General features: G+C 46.0%; 1 protein-coding gene across 2 annotated transcripts; it reads right to left on the bottom strand.

The window, feature by feature from the left end:
- Positions 1-27553, bottom strand: thap12 (THAP domain containing 12). Of its 2 annotated transcripts, none has more exons than XM_033022144.1 (5): positions 27306-27553; positions 11822-11942; positions 8968-9081; positions 8816-8852; positions 1-3694 (listed from the first exon to the last, which is right to left on the bottom strand). In XM_033022144.1, the coding sequence occupies exons 1-5, from the start codon at positions 27395-27397 to the stop codon at positions 33-35; spliced, it is 4026 nt and encodes a 1341-aa protein (XP_032878035.1). In that variant the 5' UTR covers positions 27398-27553; the 3' UTR covers positions 1-32. The 2 variants fall into 2 exon arrangements, with proteins under 2 accessions (XP_032878035.1, XP_032878037.1); XM_033022146.1 differs by lacking the exon at positions 27306-27553 and adding an exon at positions 14614-14747.
- Between the last annotated feature and the right edge of the window lie 341 nt (positions 27554-27894).

Raw genomic sequence — 27894 nt, 5'->3', positions numbered from 1 at the left:
TTAAATTTACTCAAAGGGAGCACAGAAACATTTTATTGTACAGCTACTTCAGAACTATTTACATTACTTACACTAGAAATGTTCATTTCTGAATTTTCTTCTGAATTTTTAACTTCCAAAATCTTTCTTCCTTCATCACTAACATCCTGAGTGCAAACACTCACACTGTCCACTTCCACCGTGCTGCCCACTGGTGGGGCGAGTGTTTCCACTGTCTCTGTGCAGTGCTCCACCTCCACCTCCACAGTCCCTGCATCTGAGTCGTGCTCCAATTCCACCGTGTCCACCACATCGGGTGCCAGGTGCGACTGCAACTCCAGTACGTTAGGTCCGGGGTGCTGGTGCATGTCACTGGCACCTGCGTCCGAATGGTCTGCGATCTCTGCAGCGCCAGGCGCAGGGTGTTGCTGGATCATCAGAGGGTGGTGCTGTATCCCTGCGACTGTAGCCTCTGGGTGGTGTTGGATCAGCACTATAGTGGTCCCCGGATGCTGGTGTATCTGGGTTGTCACGCACGCAGGATGCTGCTGTATCTCCAAAGCGGCAGGCTCAGAATGGTTCTGGACCACGCAGGCACTGGATTCCTCAGCGACGGGCTCAGGATAGTGCTGTATTGTCGCGGTCACAGGCTTGGGGTGGCTGGGAATTACTATGTCGCAGGGCTCCGAATGCTGTATCTCAGGGTTGGCAGACTCCAAGTGGAGCTGTGTCTCTGAAATGACTGCCTCTGAAGGGTGCTGGATTTCCACGGCGCTGGGCTGAGGATGGTGTTGGATCTCTCCACTAGGAGGCTCGGGATCTTGGTGCATCTCTGTGGTGACCGATTCCGACTGGGGTTGGATTTCCGAGACTCCTGGCTCTGGGCATTGATGCATGGCCGCGTCATCTGGCTGCAACTTTGCCACCCCTGGGTCGAGAGGGTGTTGATCTTCTGCAGCCACAGGTTCCAGGCTGTGCTGCACATCTCCCTGTCCGGACTCTGGATGGCACAAAATCTCTGTTGTGACGGCTTCTGGTTGGTGTTGCAGTTCTATGGCATTGGGCTCCATAGGTTGCTGCAAATCTGCAGTACTGGGCTCGGGGTACTGGTCCACCTGCATGACGCTCTCTCCTGCATGTTGGCTCAACTCTGCAGCACTGGTCTCAGGATGATGCATCTCCACCGTGCTGCCTTCAGGGTGATGCTGCAACTCCACGGTACCTCCGTGCATGTGCTGCAAGGTCACGTGGTGCGGCAGCTCCACGGTGCCTCCCTCCAGCGGCGCCTCAAATTCCACCGCCCTCATCTCCGAGTCGTGGCTCACCTCGACCACCACCTCCGGCTGGTGCTCCAGTTCCATGCCGTTCACCTCGGAGCCGTCCTGTATCTCCACACCGTTCACCTCCACCACTCTGCCCCCCATGTGGTGCAGGACCTCGACACTGCTTCCCACCAGCTGCCCAGCCTCCTGCGGATGGTGCTGCAATTCCACGCCGGCTACCGTCGGGTGCTGGGTGAGGATCATGGTGCCGCCGACGGGAAGCTGCTGAAGCTCCACGGTGCTCCCCTCCGCGTGCTGGGCCACCTCAATGACATTCTTGCTTGCATCGCAGGCCTCCAGGATGGTTCCCGACGACTGGTGGTGCAACACTATCCCGCTCACCAGGGTGTGACTCGCCACCTCAATGCAGTCACCGTCGACAGCATACAGTGGACCGGTGTCCGTGGCCAAACTGTTTATTTCCACCTGGCTTCCGTCGCCATTGTTCACTTCCACGCTATCCAAATCTGTCATGTGAGCCAACTGCATTTTCTCCGGGTACAGCTTCGCATAGGTATCGACCATCAAGTCATAATCATGTTTGGTGTCGTAATTAATGTGGATCAGTGCCAGGCTGCTGGTTCTTTCCTCGACTGGAGTGACTTTCAAGTAGGCTTTGAGTCGCCTCCTTCCAATGTCACACTTGTCCGTCTCCAGCTTAATGATCGGAAGGTTGGAGATGATTTTCAGCAAAGTGTAGACGTTTGGAAAGAACTTGATGTCTGGGTGACGAAGGGTATCAGATATAGTGCTGGGCAGCTTGACATCTCGGCTGCGGTGCTTCCATTTGATCTTCCAGCAGTGCAACTCCGCGGAAAGGGTATCAGGGTTTGGGAGATCGTCTTTATACAAGTCAGCCATGTTTTCCTCACCCGTGTTATACTTGAGCTGTGCCATTACAGAGGGCACCAATGACAGGCACTTGAGGGCCCTTAACTGCTGCTCAGAGAACATGTCCTCGATTTCTAAAATAATGTGATCCAGAAATGGTGCGGTGATGGCTTCTTTGTAGTAATTTTCTGGAGTCTCGTCAGACATCTCTCCACTCTGGGGCTGCCTACGGCACCTCCACGGCAACTTCAATTCGATCCCCATTTTGAGGGACAGGTTGGTGGCTTCCTCCAGCCAGAACTCGTGGTACACTTCAATGTTGTCCCTCATCTCGTTCAACGAGTGGAGGACGGCAGTCAGAGTGCTGGAGGCAGCGTAGGTGTCCGAAGCCTGAGCCTGGAGGTTTTTGCCGAAGGCCCGTGTGTAAGAGAGGACGTTCTTCAAGACCATAAGAGAGACAATGATCTCGAAGTCTCGCATGGCGGATGACAACATGCTGGCTTGTGTTGCTATCTCCGAGTTCCACCGGCTGCACGTGTCATAGCTGATCTCATCCAGGCATGTCACCAACACCTCGTAAAGATCTGCCAGGATCTCAAAAGTGTCGTGCCTTTCGTACCAGTTGTTGAGGAAGAGCTTTTTCAGCTCTTTTGCCTTTTCCTCGTTCGTTTGGAAGGCGCCATCGACGGTGACTTCAAAAACCTTCTGGAGCTGGGATGATAGATTGAAAAACGACACTATGTTCTCCATCACGTTCAGCAACATGTTGATACCAAAAATCAAGCTGGACTTTGCCATCCATATATTCAGTGGGTACGAGGAGCAGGGGGTGCACAATGCCTTTGGACAATGTTGTAGGATGCTCGCCGAGACCACTTGCTTCTTGTAAGACATAGTCCCAGAGCCGCTGTAAGCTTGTCCACGACAGTAGTACATATTCAGCCCCCATTTCTCCGTGAGGGTTTCATGCATCCGACTTGCTAAAAACACCCCGTCTAGCTCACAGGGTATGAACCCAACAAACTCTTGCCTCAGGGAGTCAGATTCATCTACAAACCTAATGAGCAGAGAGACGTTGTCAACCCCAGCTATGTTGATCACCTCATCGGTTATGATCGAGAAGAAGTTGCTGTCGCGGACTTCTCTCAGGACCTCCTCCCGAATGCACATCTCACAGATGTCCAAGAGGTCCTTCTGCAAGGACTTTGGGCAATACACTGCGTTCACTGCAGTCGTCTCAAACCTCTTCCGTAGGATCTCGTCGCCTGCATTCATTCTGAATTCCAGCAGCGCTTGGATGTTATCTGGAGAATTGCACAAATGACTCACGTTTTCAGTGCCAGATCCTCCCAGGGGAACGTTTTGCCGCCCCAACAGCAGTAGAGTTTCAAATAAAACTTTGAGAAATTCTTTATTCCCTTTCTCTTCAGGCGTTAGGCTCAAAGACTCTTGCAGAAGAGTAGATCCCTCAAGGCCTTCTGTCGCACCCTCCAGAGCAGATTTCTCCAGTTCGTTGGCCGACTCCTGCTTGCATTGTAGTCCTCTCAAGACATCACCATCAGCTTAAAGATTAAAAAGAGATGTGAAACCTTTAATGCAAACGTGTGAAAGAGGAGCAGGCCGAGGTCACTCAGAACCAAAGCCAGCTCCACCATTTAATGAAATCACAGCTGATATGATTGCAACCACACTTACAAACTCCTGTACACCTCTGCAAAAATCTCTACCTTAAAAATATTCAGATCAGCTTCCACTATTCTTTGGGGAAGAATGCAAAAAGTTACCTGAAAGAACCCATTTCCTTCATTTATCGGTCTGAAGACCCAAGAGGTACCTGTCCATTACCACCACAGATGCTGCCTGATCCGCTGAGTTTCTCCAGCACTGCTTTACTGAAGACTCCAGCATCTGCAGTTTCTTGTGTCTCCCTCATCCCATGCCTTTTTATTTTTCCAGCAAATTTCCACATTTTCATACATTAAATTCCATTTGCCGACTTACTGGACCTGTATCCTTTTTTTATTAATCAATATATCATTTGGGAACAAAAAATAAGTTAGGCAAACTCTTCAACGGGCCTATAAAAAATGTTTTTTAACATGACTCGAGGTACTCACCCAGTTTCATGTAAAACTAAGAAAGACACAAAATGCTGGAGGAACTCAGCGGGACAGGCAACATATCTGGAGAGAAAGAATGGGTGACATTTCGGGTCGCGACACTTCATCAATAAAAAACGCTATCTCTCGTTTCCCTTTGCCGTGACTTTCAGTCTCAAGGAGAGTCAAACCAAAAAGTCAACCATTCCTTCTCTCCAGAGATGCTGCCTGTCCCGCTGAGTTCCTCCAGCATTTTATGTCTATCACTGATTTAAACTAGCATCTGCAGTTCTTTCCTACTTATTAAACATATAAGATTGTTAAGGCCTTGGACACACTAGAGGCAGGAAACATGTTCCCGATGTTGGGGGAGTCCAGAACCAGGGGCCACAGTTTAAGAATAAGGAGTAAGCCATTTAGAACGGAGATGAGGAAACACTTTTTCTCACAGAGTGGTGAGTCTGTGGAATTCTCTGCCTCAAAGGGCGGTGGAGGCAGGTTCTCTGGATGCTTTCAAGAGAGAGCTAGATAGGGCTCTTAAAAATAGCGGAGTCAGGGGATATGGGGAGAAGGCAGGAACGGGGTACTGATTGGGAATGATCTGCCATGATCACATTGAATGGCGGTGCTGGCTCTAAGGGCCGAATGGCCTACTCCTGCACCTATTGTCTAGGTCACTATACTGGACTCAAACCTCCAAATTTTGTTTAACATAAAAACAGTCACAAAATAAATGCATATTTTTATGGCTCTGTCATGGGTTATCAATAACGAACCTGAAACACAGGTAAATTTAGTTTAGTTTATTATTGTCACCTGTACCGAGATACAGTGAAAAGCTGCGTAGGAAAGAACTGCAGATACTGGATTAAATCCAAGGTACACACATAATGCTGGAGTAACTCAGCGGGACAGGCAGCATCTCCAGAGAGAAGGAATGGGTGATGTTTCTGGTCAAGACCCTTCTTCAGACTGACAATAGACAATAGGTGCAGGAGTAGGCCATTCGGCCCTTCGAGCCAGCACCGCCATTCAATGTGATCATGGCTGATCATCCCCAATCAGTACCCCCCCCCCCCCCACCTTCTCCCCATATCTCCTGACCCCGCTATTTTTAAGAGCTCTATCTAGCTCTCTCTTGAAGGCATCCAGAGAACCTGCCTCCATTGCCCTCTGAGGCAGAGAATTCCACAGACTTACCACTTTCTGTGAGAAAAAGAGTTTCCTCGTCTCCGTTCTAAATGGCTTACTCCTCATTCTTAAACTGTGGCCCCTGGTTCTGGTCTCCCCCAACACCGGGAACATGTTTCCTGCCTCTAGCGTGTCCAAGCCCTTAACAATCTTATATGTTTCAATGAGAACCCTCTCATCCTTCTAAACTCCAGAGTGTATAAGCCCAGCTGCTCCATTCTCTCAGCATATGACAGTCCCGCCATCCTGGGAATTAACCTTGTAAACCTACGCTGCACTCCCTCAATAGCAAGAATGTCCTTCCTCAAATTAGGGGACCAAAACTGCACACAATACTCCAGGTGTGGTCTCACTAGGGCTCTGTACAACTGCAGAAGGACCTCTTTCATCCTATATTCGATTCCTCTTGTTATCGCTTTCTTCACTGCCTGCATGCTTACTTTCATAGACTGATGTACAAGGACCCCCAGATCCCGTTGTACTTTCCCTTTTCCCAACAGTAAAAAGCTTTTTTGGTGCATGCTATCCAGTCAGCAAAAAGACTATATTGTCAAGCTTGAAAGGGTTCAGAAAAGATTTCCGAGGATGTTGACAGGATTAGAGGGTGTGAGCTACAGGGAGAGGTTGAGTAGGCTGGGTCTCTATTCCATGGAGCGCCGGAGGGTGAGGGGAGATCTTATAGAGGTATACAAAATCATGAGAGGAATAGATCGGGTAGATGCACAGAGTCTCTTGCCCAGAGTAGGGGAATCGAGGACCAGAGGACATAGGTGAAGGGGAAAAGATTTAATAGGAATCCAAGGGGTAACTTCTTCCACACAAAGGGTGGTGGTTGTATGGAACAAGCTGCCAGAAGAGGTATTTGAGCAGAGCTGCCAAGTTTTGTCAGAGCATTTCAGTATTGTAGTACCTGAAAATCAGTATTGTGCTGAGGAAATCAGTATTTTTTACACTGTGCCATTTTGCTGAAATAAATGTTGTTTTTTATGTCCGGTCATACCCATGTAATAGTACGACAATGCATAGCTTTGCTACCAATTGACAAGTCTTCTAAGCACCTTACTGGACAGTGCATTCATTGCCATCTCTTTGTATACATCTGTTTGAATGGCTGCTTCCTGCTTTTAGCACCAGATGATGATGTAGAAGCCATTTTGGAAGCCTCCCTCTCCCTCCCTCACTCTCTCTCCCCCTCCTTCCTCTCTTTCCCTCCCTCTCCCTACTCCCCCTTTCCCTCCCTCCCTCCCCGAAGTCTGTGACCCATAGCGCTGTGGCTATAACGCTATGTGTAAAGCCCATAGCGCTAGGTGTAAAGTGCTCCAGGTGGTAGTGCTATAATTAGAACCCATAACACTAAACTGACAGCGCTGTTTAAATCTGTAGCGGGACAGGCAGATCAAAGCTTACAAAAATAATCATCCCGATCTTGAAATTTAAAATACCAATAGATTTAATCTGCTATAATTTTTAGAGTTGCAGTATGACTTTTTATATCCTTGCATTTTTTAAGCAGCAAGATGAAACGGGCCAATTTTTAAAAAATCCGTATTTTACAAAGCAAATCCGTACATCCGTATTCTTATCGCATTTCCGTACAAAATACGGAAAATCTGTACTACTTGGCAGCTCTGTTTGAGGCTGAGACTATCCCATCGTTTAAGAAACAGTTAGACAGGGACATGGATAAGACAGGTTTAGAGGGTTTTGGACCAAGCGCAGGCAAGTGGGACTAGTGTAACTGGGACATTAACCAACGTGGGCAAATTGTGCCGAAGGGCCTGTATCACTCGATGACTCTCTATGACTATACATGATTACAATCAAGCCGTCTACAGTGTATAGATACAGGATAAAGGGAATAACGTTTAGTGCAATAACAGAGTTGCAGAAAATTGCAAAGGCAGTAGATCTTAAACTCGTAAATTAGCCTACCCCAAGAAGATGATACAAAAGTGAGTGGTTTTGCAGATAGTGAAGATGGTTGTGAAAGATTGCATCAGGATCAAGATCGATTGCCAGGTGGGCTGAAGAATGGTTGATGGCATTTAATAGAGAGAAGTGTGAGGTGTTACATTTTGGGACATCTCACAAGGGCAGGACCTACACAGTAAATGGTAGGCCTCTGGGGAGTGTTGTAAACCAGAGGGGTCTAGGAGTACAGGTGCATGGTTCCTTAAAGGTCGAGTCACAGGTAGCTAAGGTGGTCAAAAATTGGCTTCATCAGTATTGAGTATAGAAGTTGGGAGGTCATGTTGCAGCTGTATAAGATATTGGTGAGACTGCATTTAGAATATTGTGTTCAGTTCTGGGCACCATGTTACAGGAAAGATATTGTCAAGCTTGAAAGGGTTCAGAAAAGATTTACGAGGGTGTTGCAAGAACTAGAGGGTGTGTCATAGGGAGAGGTTGAGTATGCTAGGTCTCTATTCCTTGGAGCACAGGAGGATGAGGGGTGATCTTAAAGAGGTGTACAAAATCATGAGAGGAATAGATTGGGTAGATGAACAGTCTCTTGCCCAGAGTAGGGGAATCGAGGACCAGAGGACATTGGTTCAAGGTGAAAAGGGAAAAGATTTAATAGGAATCCTAAGGGTAACTTTTTCACACAAAGGGTGGTGGGTGTATGGAACAAGCTGCCAGAGGAGGCAGTTGAGGCTGGGACCATTCCATCGTTTTAGAAACAGTTAGACAGGTACATGGATAGGACAGGTTTGGAGAGATATGGACCAAGCACAGGCAGGTGGGACTAGTGTAGCTGGGATATGTTGGCCGGTGTGGACAAGTAGGGCCGAAGGGCCTGTTTCCACACTGTATCATTCTATAACTAACTCTAGCTCCAGTAACATTTGTTAAAAAAGTTTATAATCCAGTGTTTTAGTGTCATGTCCCAGATCGAGCAATTAAATTCTTTCTTGCACAGCATATGTAATATAATAAACGAGACAAATAATTGTCTGTGTATGTGTTATTTTTATTTATATATGTGTATGCACACACAGACACATCCAAGATGGTGCCCAACCCAGGCGACTATTTGCCTGCAAGCCACAGAAGTAGATCTACAAACTCATATTACAATCGCTCCACACTTTTAAATCTCTATTCCTATAGCAACATTTCTTACTTTAACTATGATATTCCCTTGTCATTAATCTACACGCTGCTAATGGCTCGATTGCAATCAAGTATTGTCTTTCTGCTGACTGGATAGCACGCAAGAAAAGCTTTTCACGTGCACCTCAGTGGTGCATGTGACAATAAAGGAAACTGAAACACACAGACATACACAAATAAACAATAATAGTGCAAAAGACAAAACCAATGCCCCCCAAGTCTATGTAGTTACTATATAGTTATCCCCATTACACCTTCATCTCACAATGTGGTACTTACTTCTTGGTGCCTTCACCCTCAACAGATCTTCCTCAGTCTGCAACAAGGGAGGATAAAGACATTTGTTACCATAACAAGTTCAAATATTCAATTTATAAGATGCCTCTTAAACGCTGATCATCATTGCAAACGACATTGAGATAATAATTTACCAGCTCTTTTATCATCTTATGCTTTCTGTGTTTGCCTTCAGGTTTATTGAGATGACTTGTCAAGTCAAACAAGGTTGGCACAGCATTATCCTTGAGGACTGTTCTGTAAGGGCTCTAGAAGAAAAGTGTATGATATTAAATGTTTCATTTTGATGTCAAACACCTTATTTAAGTTAGATTCTATTTCTCACTTTCTCCATTCCTTTATCACAAGCTCCCACAGCCTCAGTTTTTCATTTTGCTGCCCGATCAAAAACTATAAGTTATTCAATTGCTGCAGACACCTCATAATAAGAGCGTTTAATTTTTCAGATGTGATGAAAACAGAACTTTTTTTAAAACTTGCAGCAGCAGAACAGATCAGTAAACAGTACTTACAGATGCAACAATAAACAAAAGAAACTTCAATAATCTTTTTAAAAACCTAGTTAGTGCAAAACAAAAGCCCGACATTCTAGTGCAACCAAGACAGTTTGTGGTTAATTGGCATTTGTAGTGTTGAAGAGTTCAAGAGTCTGATCGTTGTTGTGAAGAAGCTGGTCCTGAACCTGGAGGTCTGACATTTTAGATCCCGAGATGCATTAATATTTGTCAAAATAATATACTAACTTTACCTTGATACTAGTATCTCTTCACATATACCCAAGTGTGCAATGTTTTGACTGATGCAAGATGAACTAAGCAGCTTTTGAATGGATACAGAACAAAGCAAGCAAAAGGAGTGGAAGGAAGAACTCAGATTAAAGACCATCAATTTGTCATAATACCATAAGACATAGGAGCAGAATTAGGCCAATTGGCCCATTGAGTCTGCTCCACCTCGCGACCATTTTTGATCTATTTTTCCTTCTCAACCCCATTCTCCTACCTTAACATCTCCTACCCCGTAACATTTGATGCCCTTACTAATGAACTTTACAACGAAAAAGTGAAACTATAATAGGAGCTGTCATCTTCCTAAATGTTGTAGATCGCAAAATAGTTTGCGCAACATGGCAAATGTAAAGTAGATAAGGGAAAACCAATGAATGTGGGGCTTTGGCGTTTTGGAAGATCATTGATAAAGTCCCATGCTTGTGGTCCCTGTGAAAAATTAAAGCACAAGATTAAAGACAATATACTGGTTTGCAATTTTAAAAAATGGCTACAGACAGGAAAAAAAAGCAATTATTTGGAATGGCAAGTATGGCTTCTTTGCTACCACAATGGAAATGAGTGCTTTGGGGCACAGCTTTTCCACAACATGCATCAACAATTTATTGGAACTAATACACAAAACATTAGGAAGGGAAATTGAAAGGATGCAAATAGACTTCAAGGCAATTTAAATAAGTTGAGTAGGTATGCAAAATACATCTGGCCCCAAAGAATGATGGAGGTGGCTAAAAACACCAAATGGCTTACTCCTGTTCCTATTATCTATGATGCTGATCATAATGCGCAGTCTCTTACCCAGAGAAGGTGACTCGAGAACAAATGTTTAAGGTGATGGGGAAAAGATTTAACAGGAATCTGAGGGGTAACCTTGCCACACAAAAGGTGGTGGGAGTACGGAACAAGCTGCCATAGGAGGTGGTTGAGGCAGGGACTATCCCAACGTTTAAGAAATAGTTAAGACAGGTACATGGATAGGACAGGTTTGGAGGGATATGTCTAAATGCAGGGGACTAGTGTAGCTGAGACACGTTAGCCAGTGTGGGCAAGTTGGGCCGAAGGGCCTGTTTCCACACTATCATTCTGTGACTCTATAACACTGAAATACCAAGGTAAACTGTATTATTCCCTCTGTAGAGCACACTTTCTCACTCGCTGTCATTCTCTGCTCAATCTGGTCACTAACTTAAACCTAAAGAATAGATTATTTATTGTATTCGTGGTCAACATAGCTACATTAGGAAATAAATGCAAAGTGTTTTATTTGTTATTCCAAAGGACACAGGACAAAATTGGATGAATTGCAATATGATGTTCTTCTGTTCTTGTGCTTCTATCACAACAGTAAAGCCAAAAAAGTATGAGAAAATCGTGCAGCCCTCCAAAGAAAATACTGCCTGATCTTTTTTTTTTTTAATTTCTGCAACCTTATTGACTTCCTGCTGACAGATCAGAAGAGAGCACACAAACGTAGTAAATTAGATCAGGACTTCAACATCTTTATTAGTTCTACAATTTATTCGAAGTACTGCAAACCCTCATACTAACGGACCACGGGAGGGGGTGTGGGGTGTGGGAAATCGTGTCCGTTGTTGCCGATTATCCGATGTGGGTGTGGGGGATAAATAATAACAAGGTGAACCTAAGGCTGGATAAGAAGAAATACAGCATCTGGGGGGAGGGGTTAAACCAGCAGGAATTCATTGGTGGGGGGGGGGGGGGGCGCAACGAGCCCCTGGCCCCACAGGCAATGTGCCAGGGAAGGGCCACCTTCATGCTGCTCACTCTCTCCACTACCGCAACCAGAAACGCGACACTTGGCGCCAGCTCATCGGGTAACCTCGCCCAAGGTGGGCGGGGGGGGGGGGGCAGTGCAGCGGGGCCGGCGCAGTTACCGGGTGACTGAGGCATGTGTTGCCAGCATGACACGGGTGCAGTGACATGCGCTGCATCTGCTTCCAACACCCCCCTTTGTGGCAGCCACGGCAAACCCATGCCCAATGCAACGCTTTCCAAGAAAGCGTCTTACTGCTCGCTCTCACCGCGCCGACACTTTTCCACTGCCCAACACCGTGCTGCGAGCCGCCCACCAACCACCACGAATGGACCAAAATCCATTATGTACAGGTCCATAGTTTCGAGGGTTTGCCGTACTTGTTACAATTTTCAAAAGCTTGCCAAAGTATAAGTTCCAACTTACATTGGTGCATATTAGAGACTGTTCGAAGTGTCTCGCACACAGCCTGTACTGTTTGTGAAGCTGCTCTGCGGAGCGGTTTTCTAGATCTGCTCTCCGACAGTTCTCCACCCATTTCTGGCACCTGCATTAACACAAGAAGAGCAATATTTCACTTTACCAAAGAGCTCGCAAAATTTAAATTACTGTAAAATAAAACCCCGTGCCAAAAGAACATTTGCTTTTACCAATATTTATTTCAAAAAGCAAAGGTCTGCCCCAGTACACACCGATGGATCGTACAAACCCTCAACTTCAAATCCACATGAAGATGAATTACTTTCACTATTGGCTGGAAAACCTTAGTTATGCATGAACCAGACCAGCAACATCACCTGTGCATGTCCTATTCTGTTCAGCTATACTTTTTTTTTATAAACACACACACACAGTGGGTACCCAGTAATGGAGACTTGGAACGCATTGCCAGGGGTGGTGGTGGAGGCAGATAGGATAGTGGCAATTAAGAGATTTTAAAATAGACACATGGAAGGTTATGGATCGTGTATAGGTAGACAAGATCAGCTTAACTTGGCATCATGTATCGGCACAAATATTGTGGGCCGAAGGGCCCGTTCCTTTGCTGTACTATATTCTCCAGGGATGCTGTACGACCTGCTGAGTTACTCTAGCACTTTGTTATTTTTTATATAAAGTGATAGACATTGCTCTTATTTCTTTCTCCCTCCAGCATGATAAACTGCAATCATCATAAAGACATTAGGCTGCATTTGCCTTTAATCCAATTTTCTAATCAATATTTTTATCTTCTTATGCTTCCATGAAGTATCATGGAACATCTTCTCATCCTAAAAGTAGTAAGCAAAAGCACAATTTTGTTGTTGACATCCATCAGGAATGAGCACCATCTGTTCAAGAATAGAATCGATCCTCTCCATCTGTACAGGTACAGGGATAGGAAAGGTTTAGAGGGATATTTGTCAAAATCAGGCAAACGGGACGAGCTTAGATGGGCCTCTTTGGTCGGCAACTGAAGGGCCTATTTCCGCGCTGTATGACTGACTATCTGTCTACAGCAATCAATACATCACAAAAACACACTCACCAGAAAACTCAAATAGGATAGAGCATGGGTCAGGGTAGAAATGGAGGAAAGGAAGCAGCAACTGTGACTAAATAATCTGATTTATTCAAGATTTATTTCATACTTTGTGGGTGTCTTTAGCAAGGCCAGGATTTATTTCCCATTCAAAAGAGTGGCAAGCCATTTTCTTGGAACTACTGGGGCTATCTGGCAAAGGTCTCTCATAGTGCAGTTGGGTAGGGCATGCCATAATTTGAGCACAGCAATACATTACCCAGGCAAGACATGGATTGGTGGAGGGAAAAGGCAAGTCACAGGTCTTGGAGTTTCAATGGGCCTGAACACCATCTCTAAGTGATCGGGTTTGCTGGCTTAGCATGTAATATCAAAGCAATCTTGATAAGTAACAGCAGTATCCTCTGTAGGCCGTATGGACTATAGATACAATGGGCTGAGGTGTAGGGAGTGAATTTTGGGGTTTGTCCATGCTTTGTCCTGGAGATAGACACAAAGTGCTGGAGTGACTCTGCAGGTTGGTTAGCATATTGGAGAAAAAGGATGAGCAACGTTTAGGTTCAGGTTGGAACCCTTCTTCAGACTGAAAGTAGTGCCCCCTCCCTCTACTTTCCGACCTGAATTGTCTCATCTCTTATCTTCAGAGATGCTGCCTGACCCGCTGAGTTACTCGAGCACACTTATTCCAGTGTCTGTCTTCATCAATAAACAAAGCATTTTACATAATGGCTTTTGGCTGAATTATTTTGCTCATCTCGGTCTACGCACAGATGGAACAGTGCCAACACTGCCACTGTGGGATTTGCTGGGAAAGGATTTTGTATAAACCAACATCTGCAGTTCCTTCCTACTACTTTGATTTGTCCTGGATGGATTTAAGCTTCTTAAATGGAGCTTCACTCACCCAGGCACATGGAAAGTTTAAAAAAATCTGAAACATCACAGGACAGGAGAAGGCAAGGCAGTAAGTTTTGGTGAGGAACGAACTGCAATGTTGGTTTACACTAGACACAAAATGCTGGAGTAACTCAGCAGGACAGGCAGCTTCAGGAGGGTCTCGGCCCAAAACGTCACCCATCACTTTCCTCCAGAAATGCCGCCTGACCTGCAGAATTATTCCAGCAATTTGTCTATCTTCGGTGTAAATCAGTATCTGCAGTTCCTTCCTGAACAAAAAAATATTTTCACTGTACCTCGGTACACGACAATAAACTGAACCTAAACTGATTTGAAGTGTGTCCTTCCCCTCCCGTCTGTGTGACAATGTATTTTGTCTCTACTGTATAAACCAGCATCTGCAGTTCCTTCCTACACATCTTGCCTTGCCCTGGATTGATTTAAGCTTCTTGAACGGAGCTTTACTCATCCAGGTAAGTGGAAAGTTAAAAAAAAAAATTGAGGACATGACAGGATTGAAAGGTGGTGAAGACGGCGAGGCAATGACTCGAGTTTTGATGAGGGGCGGAGAAGTGGTTGAGCACTTTCGCGCCTGCGCTGCTGGACGGCGAGGCCTGGCGTCGGAAAGTGGAAACACAAGCCTGAAAATGCTCTGTATTGTTTTAGATATCAAGCGCCATCCCTGGACGTCTGTCTCCTCCCTCCTCCCCCACCCCCGCTTCCCCGCGAAACTCCCCACCTATCCCCTCCCCCTTCTCCCGGGACACTTTAATGGGAGGGGAAAGGAGTGAGCGCTCACCTCTCGGGGTCTCTGGGGAACCTGAAGAAGGGTAGGTCCGGGTAATTGGTGCTGCCCCTGCTACAATTCGGGGCCGCGCAGAAATTCGGCATGTTTTGTATTCCCCACCCCCTCCCTCTAGCTTGACCTCCCCCACCACCCCGTAAACTCGAGGAGGGAAGTGAACCGCGTTGCCAGCGAAAAGATGCTGGGCCGGGAGGTCCAACCGCCCGGTCCTCCCACAGTCCACAATGCGCCGCGCCATCGCGCCAAAAATCACTGTATCCAACTGCGGAAAAATGACACAAAATGCCAAACTCAGCGGGGCGGGCAACATCTCTGGCGAACACCGAAGATAAGACACAAAAAGGTTGGAGTAACAGCGGGACAGGCAGCTAGAAAGAAGGAACGGGTGACGTTTCGGGTCGAGACCCGTCAGACTGATGTCAGGGGAGTGGGCAGGACAAAGATATTATATAGTCGGAGACAGTAAGACTGGTGGGAGAATTGGGAAGGGGGAGGGGATAGCGAGGGAAAGCAAGGGCTATTAAAGTCAATGTTCATACCGCTGGGGTGTAAACTACCCAAACGAAATATAAGGTGCTGTTCCTTCAATTTGCTCTGGGCCTCACTCTGACAATGGAGGAGGCCCAGGACAGAGAGGTCAGATTGAGAATGGGAGGGGGAGTTGGACTGCTGAGCCACCGGGGTGATCAGGTAGGTTAAGACGGACAGAGCAGAGGTGAGCGAAATGGGGAAGTCCAGGACAAGGGGTCACAGCTTAAGGATAAGGGGGAAATCCTTTAAAACCGAGATGAGAAAAACATTTTTCACACAGAGAGTGGTGAATCTCTGGAATTCTCTGCCACAGAAGGTAGTTGAGGCCAGTTCATTGGCTATATTTAAGAGGGAGTTAGATGTGGCCCTCATGGCTAAAGGGATCAGGGGGTATGGAGAGAAGGCAGGTACAGGATACTGAGTTGGATGATCAGCCATGATCATATTGAATGGCGGTGCAGGCTCGAAGGGCCGAATGGCCTACTCCTGGTCACGCGGGTCACGGTGAGAATGTACAAATTTCATACAGACAGCACCCGTAGTCAGGATCGATCCCGGGTCTCTGGCGCTGTGAGGCAGTAACTCTAGCACTGCACCACCATGTCGCCCTGCTGTTCATAAGTGATAGGAGGAGAATTAGGCCATTCAGCCCATTAAGTCTACTCCGCCATTCAATCATGGCTGATCTATCTCTCCCTCCTAACCCCATTCTCCTGCCTTTTCCCCATAACCCCTGACACCCGTACTGTTTAAAAATCTATCTATCTCTGCCTTAAAAATATCCATTGACTTGGCCTCCTGTGGCAAAGAATTCTACAGATTCACCAACCTCAGACTAAAGAAATTCTTCCTCATCTCCTTCCTAAAGGAATGACCTCTAGTCCTGGACTCTCCCACTAGTGATAACATCCAATCCACATCCACTCTGTCCTGTTCTATGCTGTCGGGAGGTGCCAAGGCATTGGAGGTAATTTGAGGAAGGACATTCTTGTTATTGAGGGAGTACAGCTTAGGATCACCAGGTTAATTCCCGGGATGGCAGGTCTGACACATGATGAAAGAATGGGTCGACTGGGCTTGTATTCACTGGAATTTAGAAGGATGAGCGGGGATATTATAGAATCATATAAAATTCTTAAGGGATTGGAAAGGCTAGATGCAGGAAAAATGTTCCCAATGTTGGGGGAGTCCAGAACCAGGGGTCACAGTTTAAGAATAAGGAGTAGGCCATTTAGGACTGAGATGAAGAAAAACTTCTTCACCCAGAGAGTTGTGAGTCTGTGGAATTCTCTGCCACAGAAGGCAGTGGAGACCAATTCACTGGATGTCTTCAAGAAAGATTTAGATTTTGCTCTTAGGGCTAACGGAATCAAGGGATATGGGGAGAAAGCAGGAACGGGGTACTGATTTTGGATGATCAGCCATGCTCATATTGAATTCTCTGCCACAGAAGGTAGTTGAGGCCAGCTCATTGGCTATATTTAAGAGGGAGTTAGATGTGGCCCTCATGGCTAAAGGGATCAGGGGGTATGGAGAGAAGGCAGGTACAGGATACTGAGTTGGATGATCAGCCATGATCATATTGAATGGCGGTGCAGGCTCGAAGGGCCGAATGGCCTACTCCTGCACCTATTTTCTATGATCATCGAGCCTGCGCTTGGTCTCGCCGATGTAGAGAAGTTGACACCTGGAACAGCGGATACAATAGATGAGGTTGGATGAGGTGCAAGTGAAGCTCTGCTTCACATGGAAAGACTGTTTGGGTCCTTGGATGGACTGGAGGGTTGGGGGGTGGGAGAAAAAGGGACAGGTGTTGCATCTCCTGCAGTTGCAGGGGAAAGTACCTGGGGAGGGGGTGGTTTGGGTGGGAAGGGACAAGTTGACCAGGGAGTTTCGGAGGAAGATTAGAGATATGTGGAAGGGTAAGGTATAAAAACGACAGATCAAAGCAGACAATATTTAAGGAAATGTATACGAAGGAACTGCAGATGCTGATTTAAACCAAAGTAAGACACAAAAAGTTGGAGTAACAGGCATCAATCATCTCTGGATGGAAGGAATGGGTGACCTATCGGTCGAGACCCTTCTTCTGATTGGGCGTCAGGGGAGAGGGAGTCTAGAGATATGGAAGAGTAAGGTGTGAAAATGACAGATCAAAGCAGACGATAAGCATTTTGTGACTATCTTCGGTGTAATGCATTAGTGATAATTTTTCAAAACTCTTTAGATTCTGGAGTAGTTCCTGAGGATTGGAGGGTAGATAATGTAACCCCACTTTTTAAAAAGGGAGGGAGAGAGAAAACGGGGAATTACAGACCAGTTAGTCTAACATCGGTAGTGGGGAAACTGCTAGAGTCAGTTATTAAAGATGGGATAGCAGCACATTTGGAAAGTGGTGAAATCATTGGACAAAGTCAGCATGGATTTACGAAAGGTAATTCGTCATGTCTGACGAATCTTATAGAATTTTTCGAGGATGTAACTAGTAGCGTGGATAGGGGAGAACCAGTGGATGTGGTGTATCTGGACTTCCAGAAGGCTTTCGACAAGGTCCCACATAAGAGATTAGTATACAAACTTAAAGCACACGGCATTGGGGGTTCAGTATTGATGTGGATAGAGAACTGGCTGGCAGACAGGAAGCAAAGAGTAGGAGTAAACGGGTCCTTTTCACAATGGCGGGCAGTGACTAGTGGGGTACCGCAAGGCTCAGTGCTGGGACCCCAGCTATTTACAATATATTTTAATGATCTGGATGAGGGAATTGAAGGCAATATCTCCAAGTTTGCGGATGACACTAAGCTGGGAGGCAGTGTTAGCTGTGAGGAGGATGCTAGGAGACTGCAAGGTGACTTGGATAGGCTGGGTGAGTGGGCAAATGTTTGGCAGATGCAGTAAATGTGGATAAATGTGAGGTTATCCATTTTGGTGGCAAAAACAGGAAAGCAGACTATTATCTAAATGGTGGCCGATTAGGAAAAGGGGAGATGCAGCGAGACCTGGGTGTCATGGTACACCAGTCATTGAAAGTAGGCATGCAGGTGCAGCAAGGCAGTGAAGAAAGCGAATGGTATGTTAGCTTTCATAGCAAAAGGATTTGAGTATAGGAGCAGGGAGGTTCTACTGCAGTTGTACAGGGTCTTGGTGAGACCACACCTGGAGTATTGCGTACAGTTTTGGTCTCCAAATCTGAGGAAGGACATTATTGTCATAAAGGGAGTGCAGAGAAGGTTCACCAGACTGATTCCTGGGATGGCAGGACTTTCATATGAAGAAAGACTGGATAGACTCGGCTTGTACTCGCTAGAATTTAGAAGATTGAGGGGGGAATCTTATAGAAACTTACAAATTTCTTAAGGGGTTGGACAGGCTAGATGCAAGAAGATTGTTCCCGATGTTGGGGAAGTCCAGAACAAGGGGTCACAGTTTAAGGATAAGGGGGAAGTCTTTTTGGACCGAGATGAGAAAAATAATTTTCCCACAGAGAGTTCTCTGCCAGAGAAAGTAGTTGAGGCCAGTTAATTGGCTATATTTAAGAGGGAGTTAAATGTGGCCCTTGTGGCTAAAGGGATCAGGGGGTATGGAGAGAAGGCAGGTACAGGATACTGAGTTGGATGATCAGCCATGATCATATTGAATGGCAGTGCAGGCTCGAAGGGCCGAATGGCCGACTCCTGCACCTATTTTCTATGTAAACCAGCATCTGCTGTTCCTGCCTAATTCGTTGTTGGCTGAGAAGGAGGTGACAATGATAGATACAATCAGTAAAATGAATCAGAACAGTGAAACTAGCCAGAGAACTAGGGTGGGGTAGGGACAGAAAGGGAAAGCAGGCTTTACAACTCATACCGCTGGGTTGTAAGTTGCCCAAGCGAAATATGAGGGTTATCATTATTGATCAAATAATGTAATTCCCTTTAAAAAAAAATCATTAAAATCTTGTGTTTAAATAGGCCTACCTCGCTTGTGTTCACCTATAGATCTATAATAGTGATGTTCAGAGTCATTTTTTGGATTTCAGCTTTGAAGGCATTATGAATACAAAAACAAATCTCAGCAAAAAATGACATCCACAAAACTTTCAATGGTGCTCAGCTTCAGGGCAAAGAGGCATTGGAGTATTTTCATTAATTTTACATTTCTGCAGGAACAGCGTTTAGTGACCAATGATTCTTGGAAAACACAATTTTGACATATTTAAATTGACGTTGTTTTAAAATGGCATTGACATGGTTACGATTTTAAATTAAAGTTGATCTATGTGGTTATGCGAATTAATTAAAAAGCACAATTTCATATTACAATAGGATTGAGGCTAATAGAAACAAACAATTTCAAATATGAAATGAGTTATAATTATTTATAATAAGAATTAATAATTATTGACTGGCTCATACAACCAAGAATAATAGTTCATTAGTTTATTGATAGCAATAATCTTATTCGTTTCAAAGTTGTATTTTATCTGTATAAACATACAATCAATTTAATGTTTAAGAAGGAACTGCAGATGCTGGAAAATCGAAGGTATACAAAAATGCTGGAGAAACTCAGCGGGTGCAGCAGCATCTATGGAGCGAAGGAAATAGGCAATGTTTCGGGCCGAAACCCTTCTTCAGACTCAAATTAATGTAAAGGTTGTACTGCAGTTCTGCCTTAAGCCATAAAGAACCATTGAAGAGGCACATGGTTTGATGTGAATCTTTCTGGCACAGTTCTCTGGAGCAAATGGGGTGGGGTGGGAGACTGCTAGTCAGGGGGTTTAAACAACCATCACAAAATAAAATAAATAATAGTATGTTTATTCTTGAACAACAAATTTAAATGTCTATACACAGAAGTGGTTAATGATCTGAAGTACTCGGAGAATGTTAAGAAAATATAAGCAAGGAGTGAGATAATGACTTAATCGTAGAAGTCTCCAGGAATGATCAACACAGAAACAAAAATACAGACTAGAGCCAGACCAAAATGAGACAAATCTCCATTGTAATATCTTTTAGGTATCAGCCATGTTGGATGTTAGTTCATTTCAGTGGTTTAACAAGACATCTCCAGTGACATACAGGACAAACGGCGACTCAACCTGCAAATTAATCTTTTAGGAATCCTGTATCAGCGCTCCCAAATGCGTTTGCTCTGATTTCTGAATCCTCTCACAATTTTGATCAAAGCCTATCTATGCCTTGGATGGAAGAGTTGACAATATCTCCAAGCATAGTTTGCATACTGCAGCTCAGCTACTGAGGTTCGAATGAGTTATTTCCTACACATTTTCTATGCACTGCGAAATCTCTTCAAGGTATGACACAAAAAGCTGGAGTAACACAGCTGGACAGGCAGCATCTCTGGAGATGTTTTGGATCGAGACCCTTCTTCAGGTATGCCTACTTTGAAGAAGTTCTCCTCCTCTCTCCAATACACTCTCAAGCTGCTCTCCCTTTGTGATTCCTCCTGCTCTCCAACCATGTTTTAACCCAGGCGCATTAGCCTGCTTTGATCTGTCGTTTTCACTCCTTTCCATATCTAGTCTCCCTCTCTCCTGACTCCCGGACTGGTCTCGACCCAAAATATCACACATTCCTTCCCTTCTGCCTCTCCCGTTGAGCTCCTCCCACATTTTGACTATTTGAGGTTTGAATGAACTTGGTTCAGGAGGATAGTTGCTGTCGATTGAGCAATTTCTCCATTAGTTCTGAAGATATGCTCTACTCCCATGGAAGGTTGGTTGGGAGGTGAGATACAACATTGCAGTAAGAAAGATTGAATAAAGGAACTAATATGCAATCTTGTTTGACACTTTTTTGCCGAGTTAGGCTCTTTTGTAATCTATTAGTTAATAGCAGGGCCTGTACACTACCATGGAATAAACGTATGCGGAGATAGATCTGTGTCCAGCCAAATTTGATAAGGATGTTCCACAATAGTCAGAGTAATTCAGCAAGGAAACAGGCCATTCAGCCCAACTTACCCATGTTTGGTAAAATTGTAAATTATCTCTATTGTGTAGGATAGTGTGTGGGGTGATCGCTGATCAGCGTGGACTCGGTGGCTGGAAGGGCCTGTTTCCATGCTGAACATCTAAAGTCTATCGACTACTGAGCTGACCAGGAACTTGCTGAATCTGTCGAAAATGCAGTACGGCTGACATGAACATCACCCCCACCATTAAATGCGGGCCTCCAAGAGGATTAGAACAGCACTGGAATGGTCTGCCTAGGTCACGGGTGCGAGATATACCAGCCCTCAAATGTCTGCCTCGGAAGTCGAATATGGGAACGGATCTTGGCTGCAAGGGGTAAATTTGGCCCGCCGATATGCGCGCAAGTCCCAATGACGATGAGATCGGTTGCCTCACCAGTGTAGGTGCCACATTTTAGGGGGAACTTCCGTAGAGGTGGGGGGAGATTTCAAGTGCACTCTTGTAACCTTGTCCAGGTCAAAGGCGGTGCCGGACCACTAGTTGCCGGAAAACCAGTGGTGGAACAAACCTCCTGATTCCTGAACAAAACTCAACACCGCTGAATGCCGGTGACATATTCTGAAGTATTTTTCCATTCGTTAACAGGATGTAACATACTGGGATAGGAAAAATGTGGAGAGTCCCGCAGACAAATGGGAACAGCTCAGTAAGATGATATGGTGAGCTTGGATCATTTAGGCCAAATAGCCTGTTTCCATGCTGTATAGCTCCATCACCATTTCCTTGGAGCAGTGAAACTTAAGAGGTGAACTGTTCATAATTTCCTAGGTGGTGAAAGGCTTTGATGGGGATAAACAAATGAAAAATACCAAATATGGAATGTAACATTCATTCATTATACTTGCCTCACTGACAATTGTACTCAAACCATCTTTTCACAGCTTTTGATCCATTTTTCAGCCTCACCCCATCAAAGATGTTCATCTTGGTCTATAACTCCCACACTCTCTGCAAACTAAGACTAGTTATTTTCCTTTCCCAGCTTCAACAAAGGTGTTTAAGCTTTAATAACGTCCACTTCTAATTTCATAGATGCTGCCTCGCCTACAGAGGATGATTTTGACTTGCCTATGCATGCCTCCCACCACCAAACCCAATGCCTACGAAACTCAACCTGAAACATCACCTATCCATGTTCTCCAGAGATGTTGCCAGACGTGCTTAGTTACTCCGGCACTTTGTGTCTTCAGACTTTAAAGATATAGCATGAAAACAGAAACTTCAGCCCACCGAGTCTGCGCCGACCAGTGATCACCCCTGTACACTAGCACTATTCTACACTCTAGGGACAATTTACTATTTATAACAAAGCCAATTAACCTACATATGTGTAGGTCTTTGGAGTGTGGGAGGAAACCGGAGCGCCCGGAGAAAACACATGTGGTCAAAGGGAGAACGTAAAAAGTCCGTACAGACAGTATCCATAGTCAGGATTAAACCCAGGTCTATGGCGCTAAAACAGCAACTCTACTGCTGTGCACCCAAATCCTTGTGCATTAACCATCATCTGCAGTTTTTTGTTTCTCCAAATTAAACTAATCCCTACTACCTACACACGATCCATATCCACCCTCCCCCCATTCTCCACATATTTATGTGCCTATCTAAACCCTCTTAAAGCCATTACCATACCGACTTCCATCATCACCATTGGCGACATGTTCCAGTCAATTAGCGCACTCTTCCGAAAAAAACATACACATTTCCTTTACACTGTCCCCCTCTCAGTTAAGCTATGTGATCTAGCATTTGACGTTTTCACCCTGGAAAAAGACTCTTGCCTATCCTGTCTATGTCTCTCATAACTTTATAGCTTGCAGTCAGAAACAGGTGAGTTGATCATGGGGAACAAGGATATGGCGGACCAATTGAATAACTACTTTGGTTCCGTCTTCACTAAGGAAGACATAAATAATCTGCCGGAAATAGCAGAGGTCAAAGGAGTTGGAGGAATTGAAATCCAGGTTAGTCGGGAAGTGGTGTTGGGTAAATTGAATGGATTAAAGGCCGATAAATCCCCAGGGCCAGATAGGCTGCATCCCAGAGTACTTAAGGAAGTAGCTCCAGAAATAGTGGATGCATTAGTAATAATCTTTCAAAACTCTTTAGATTCTGGAGTAGTTCCTGAGGATTGGCGGGTAGCAAACGTAACCCCACTTTTTAAGAAGGGAGGGAGAGGGAAAACGGGGAATTACAGACCAGTTAGTCTAACATCGGTAGTGGGGAAACTGCTAGAGTCAGTTATTAAAGATGGGATAGCAGCACATTTGGAAAGTGGTGAAATCATTGGACAAAGTCAGCATGGATTTACGAAAGGTAATTCGTCATGTCTGACGAATCTTATAGAATTTTTCGAGGATGTAACTAGTAGCGTGGATAGGGGAGAACCAGTGGATGTGGTGTATCTGGACTTCCAGAAGGCTTTCGACAAGGTCCCACATAAGAGATTAGTATACAAACTTAAAGCACACGGCATTGGGGGTTCAGTATTGATGTGGATAGAGAACTGGCTGGCAGACAGGAAGCAAAGAGTAGGAGTAAACGGGTCCTTTTCACAATGGCGGGCAGTGACTAGTGGGGTACCGCAAGGCTCAGTGCTGGGACCCCAGCTATTTACAATATATTTTAATGATCTGGATGAGGGAATTGAAGGCAATATCTCCAAGTTTGCGGATGACACTAAGCTGGGAGGCAGTGTTAGCTGTGAGGAGGATGCTAGGAGACTGCAAGGTGACTTGGATAGGCTGGGTGAGTGGGCAAATGTTTGGCAGATGCAGTAAATGTGGATAAATGTGAGGTTATCCATTTTGGTGGCAAAAACAGGAAAGCAGACTATTATCTAAATGGTGGCCGATTAGGAAAAGGGGAGATGCAGCGAGACCTGGGTGTCATGGTACACCAGTCATTGAAAGTAGGCATGCAGGTGCAGCAAGGCAGTGAAGAAAGCGAATGGTATGTTAGCTTTCATAGCAAAAGGATTTGAGTATAGGAGCAGGGAGGTTCTACTGCAGTTGTACAGGGTCTTGGTGAGACCACACCTGGAGTATTGCGTACAGTTTTGGTCTCCAAATCTGAGGAAGGACATTATTGTCATAAAGGGAGTGCAGAGAAGGTTCACCAGACTGATTCCTGGGATGTCAGGACTGTCTTATGAAGAAAGACTGGATAGACTTGGTTTATACTCTCTAGAATTTAGGAGATTGAGAGGGGATCTTATAGAAACTTACAAAAGTCTTAAGGGGTTGGACAGGCTAGATGCAGGAAGATTGTTCCCGATGTTGGGGAAGTCCAGGACAAGGGGTCACAGCTTAAGGATAAGGGGGAAATCCTTTAAAACCGAGATGAGAAAAACTTTTTTCACACAGAGAGTGGTGAATCTCTGGAACTCTCTGCCACAGAGGGTAGTTGAGGCCAGTTCATTGGCTATATTTAAGAGGGAGTTAGATGTGGCCCTTGTGGCTAAGGGGATCAGAGGGTATGAAGAGAAGGCAGGTACGGGATACTGAGTTGGATGATCAGCCATGATCATATTGAATGGCGGTGCAGGCTCGAAGGGCCGAATGGCCTACTCCTGCACCTAATTTCTATGTTTCCATATACATCTATCAGGTGTCTCCCCAAGCCTCTGATACTCCAAAGAGGATGTTTGTCCGATCCTACAGTTAATATACTCTCTAAACCAGGAAGCATACCGGTAATCCTCTGCTGCAGAAACAAAAAAACAAAAAAGCAGATGCTGGCTTAGAAAAGATGGACACAAAATGCTCGAGTAACTCAATGGATCAGGCAGCATCTCTAGAGAAGCTGCTGTGTGATCCGCTGAGTTACTCCAGCATTTTATAATCTCTTCTGCACCTCTCCAAAGGCTCCACATTCATCCTATAATGGGGAGACCATAGAAACATAGAAAATACGTGCAGGAGTATGCCATTCGGCCCTTCGAGCCTACACCGCCATTCAATATGATCATGGCTGATCATCCAACTCAGTATCCCGTACCTGCCTTCTCTCCATACCCCCTGATACCTTTAGCCACAAGGGCCACATCTAACTCCCTCTTAAATATAGCCAATTAACTGGCCTCAACTACCTTCTCTGGCAGAGAATTCCAGAGATTCACAACTCTTTGTGTGTAAAATGTTTTTCTCATCTCGGTCCTAAAGGATTTTCCCCTTATCCTTAAACTGTGATCCCTTGTTCTGGACTTCCCCAACATCGGGAACAATCTTCCCGCATCTAGCCTGTCCAATCCCTTAAGAATTTTAAGTGTTTAAGAAGGAACTGCAGATGCTGGAAAATCGAAGGTACACAAAAAAGCTGGAGAAACTCAGCGGGTGCAGCAGCATCTATGGAGCGAAGGAAATAGGCAACGTCTGAAGAAGGGTTTCGGCCAGAAACGTTGCCTATTTCCTTCGCTCCATAGATGCTGCTGCACCCGCTGAGTTTCTCCAGCTTTTTTGTGTACCCTTAAGAATTTTGTACGTTTCTATAAGATCCCCCCTCAATCTTCTAAATTCTAGCGAGTACAAGCCGAGTCTATCCAGTCTTTCTTCATATGGAAGTCCTGCCATCCCAGGAATCAGTCTGGTGAACCTTCTCTGCACACCCTCTATGGCAAGAATGTCTTTCCTCAGATTAGGAGACCAAAACTGTACGCAATACTCCAGGTGTGGTCTCACCAAGACCCTGTACAACTGCAGTAGAACGTCCCTGCTCCTATACTCAAATCCTTTTGCTATGAATGCTAACATACCATTTGCTTTCTTCACTGCCTGCTGCACCTGCATGCCTACTTTCAATTGGAGGAACAGCACCTCATATTCCGTCTGGGGACCTTGCGTCCGGATGGCATTAACATTGAATTCTCCCAATTTTGCTAGCCCTTGCTGTCTCCTCCCCTTCCTTAACCCTCTAGCTGTCTCCTCCCACCCTCCCGCCCTCGGGCTCCTCCTCCTCCTCCCCTTTTCCTTCCTTCTCCCCCCATCAGTCTGAAGAAGGTTTCGGCCCGAAACGTCGCCTATTTCCTTCGCTCCATAGATGCTGCTGCACCCGCTGAGTTTCTCCAGCAATTTTGTGTACCTGCCTACTTTCAATGACTGATGTATCATGACACCCAGGTCACTCTGCATCTCCCCTTTTCCTAATCGGCCACCATTCAGATAATAGTCTACTTTCCTGTTTTTGCCACCAAAGTGGATAACCTCACATTTATCCACACTATACTGCATCTGCCATGAATTTTCCCACTCACCCAGCCTATCCAAGTCACCTTGCAGCCTCCTAGCATCCTCCTCACAGCTAACACTGCCCCCAGCTTCGTGTCATCCGCAAACTTGGAGATGTTGCATTGAATTCCCTCGTCCAGAACTGCATACTCCAATGTAGCTGAACTACAGTTTTATAGAGCTGCAACATGAGTTCCTGATTCTTATACTCAATGCTCTGAACAACGAAGGCAAGCATATCATACACCTTCTTTACCACTCTGTCTGCTGGAGTTGCTACTTTCAGGGGGCTATGTACTTGAACCCAAGGTTACCTGCTGTTAATGGGTGTTACCGTTAAGTGTATACTATCCCCTTACGATTGACTTCCCAAAGTGGGACACTTTATCTTTGCTCAGATAGAAGATGTGGAGATATGCCATTTCTCCACCATATGTGGTGCTGGCTCGAAGGGCCTAATGGCCTACTCCACGTGCAACTGCCGTATTCATTGACAACTATCTTCATTATCGAGGGGAAGGGAGATGGAGACCTCCCAGCTGCCCCGTCCTGCGCATGCGTTCCCCCGGGGCCCGCGGGTTGGGCGAGCGAGCGAGTCCCTGTCCCACTCCGGGCGTCCACTGTCCTCGCCCACTGTACCTCGCCCACTGTACCCTCCCCACTCGCCCACTGTCCCCACACACCCACTGTACCCCCCCCACTCGCCCACTGTACCCCCCCCCACTCGTCCACTGTACCCCCCCCACTCGTCCACTGTCCTCGCCCACTGTACCCCCCCCACACACCCACTGTCCCCACACACCACTGTCCTCGCCCACTGTCCCCACTCGCCCACTGTCCCCCCCACTCGCCCACTGTCGCCCCCACACACCCCCCACTCCACCCCCAGGCCGGGCCGGGCCGTGCCGGCGGAACATTCTGGAAGCGGCACCCCGCGCCGCGCTCACCTGGTCGGGTCTTTGGGGAACCTGAAGAAAGGGATCTCGGGGCAGTTGGTGCTCTTCCTGCTGCAATTGGGCGCCGCGCAGAAGTTCGGCATGGCCGCCTCGCCTCTCGCTCCGCGCTATCTCCGTTTAAACACGACGCCTTTGTCCGCTCGGCGCCCCCTGTTCTCCAGCCTCGGCGGGCGGGATGACTGTAGGCCGCAGCTCCTGCCGTCGCCCAGGGCCGCACGACGCGCTGACGTCACCGCGCAAACTGGCTGACCGCTGCGGCGGTCCTCCAGCATCCCACAATGCAAACGGGAGGCGCCAAAAACGGCAGATGCCGCAATCCCGAGGCAAAAACCCGGCAGATAATAATAATAATAATATATTTTATTGTCATTGCACATTAGTGCAACGAGATTTAGTATGCAGCTTCCAACCGATGTAAAAGAAAAGTAAAATAAATAAATAAGCTGTGTGACGTGTCCATCCGAGGGAGACAGTCCGGGCGGCGGGCGGGCACTCAGCAGGACCAGTTCAGAGCCGCTATAGCTCTGGGAATAAAGCTGTTCCTGAGTCTGGAGGTTCGGGCGTAGAAGGCCTTGTAACG

Source organism: Amblyraja radiata, chromosome 6 (genome assembly GCF_010909765.2).
Source record: "Amblyraja radiata isolate CabotCenter1 chromosome 6, sAmbRad1.1.pri, whole genome shotgun sequence".
NCBI lineage: Eukaryota > Metazoa > Chordata > Chondrichthyes > Rajiformes > Rajidae > Amblyraja > Amblyraja radiata.
Note: the sequence above shows the minus strand (reverse complement) of the source record. Positions and strands in the feature narration are given on the sequence as shown.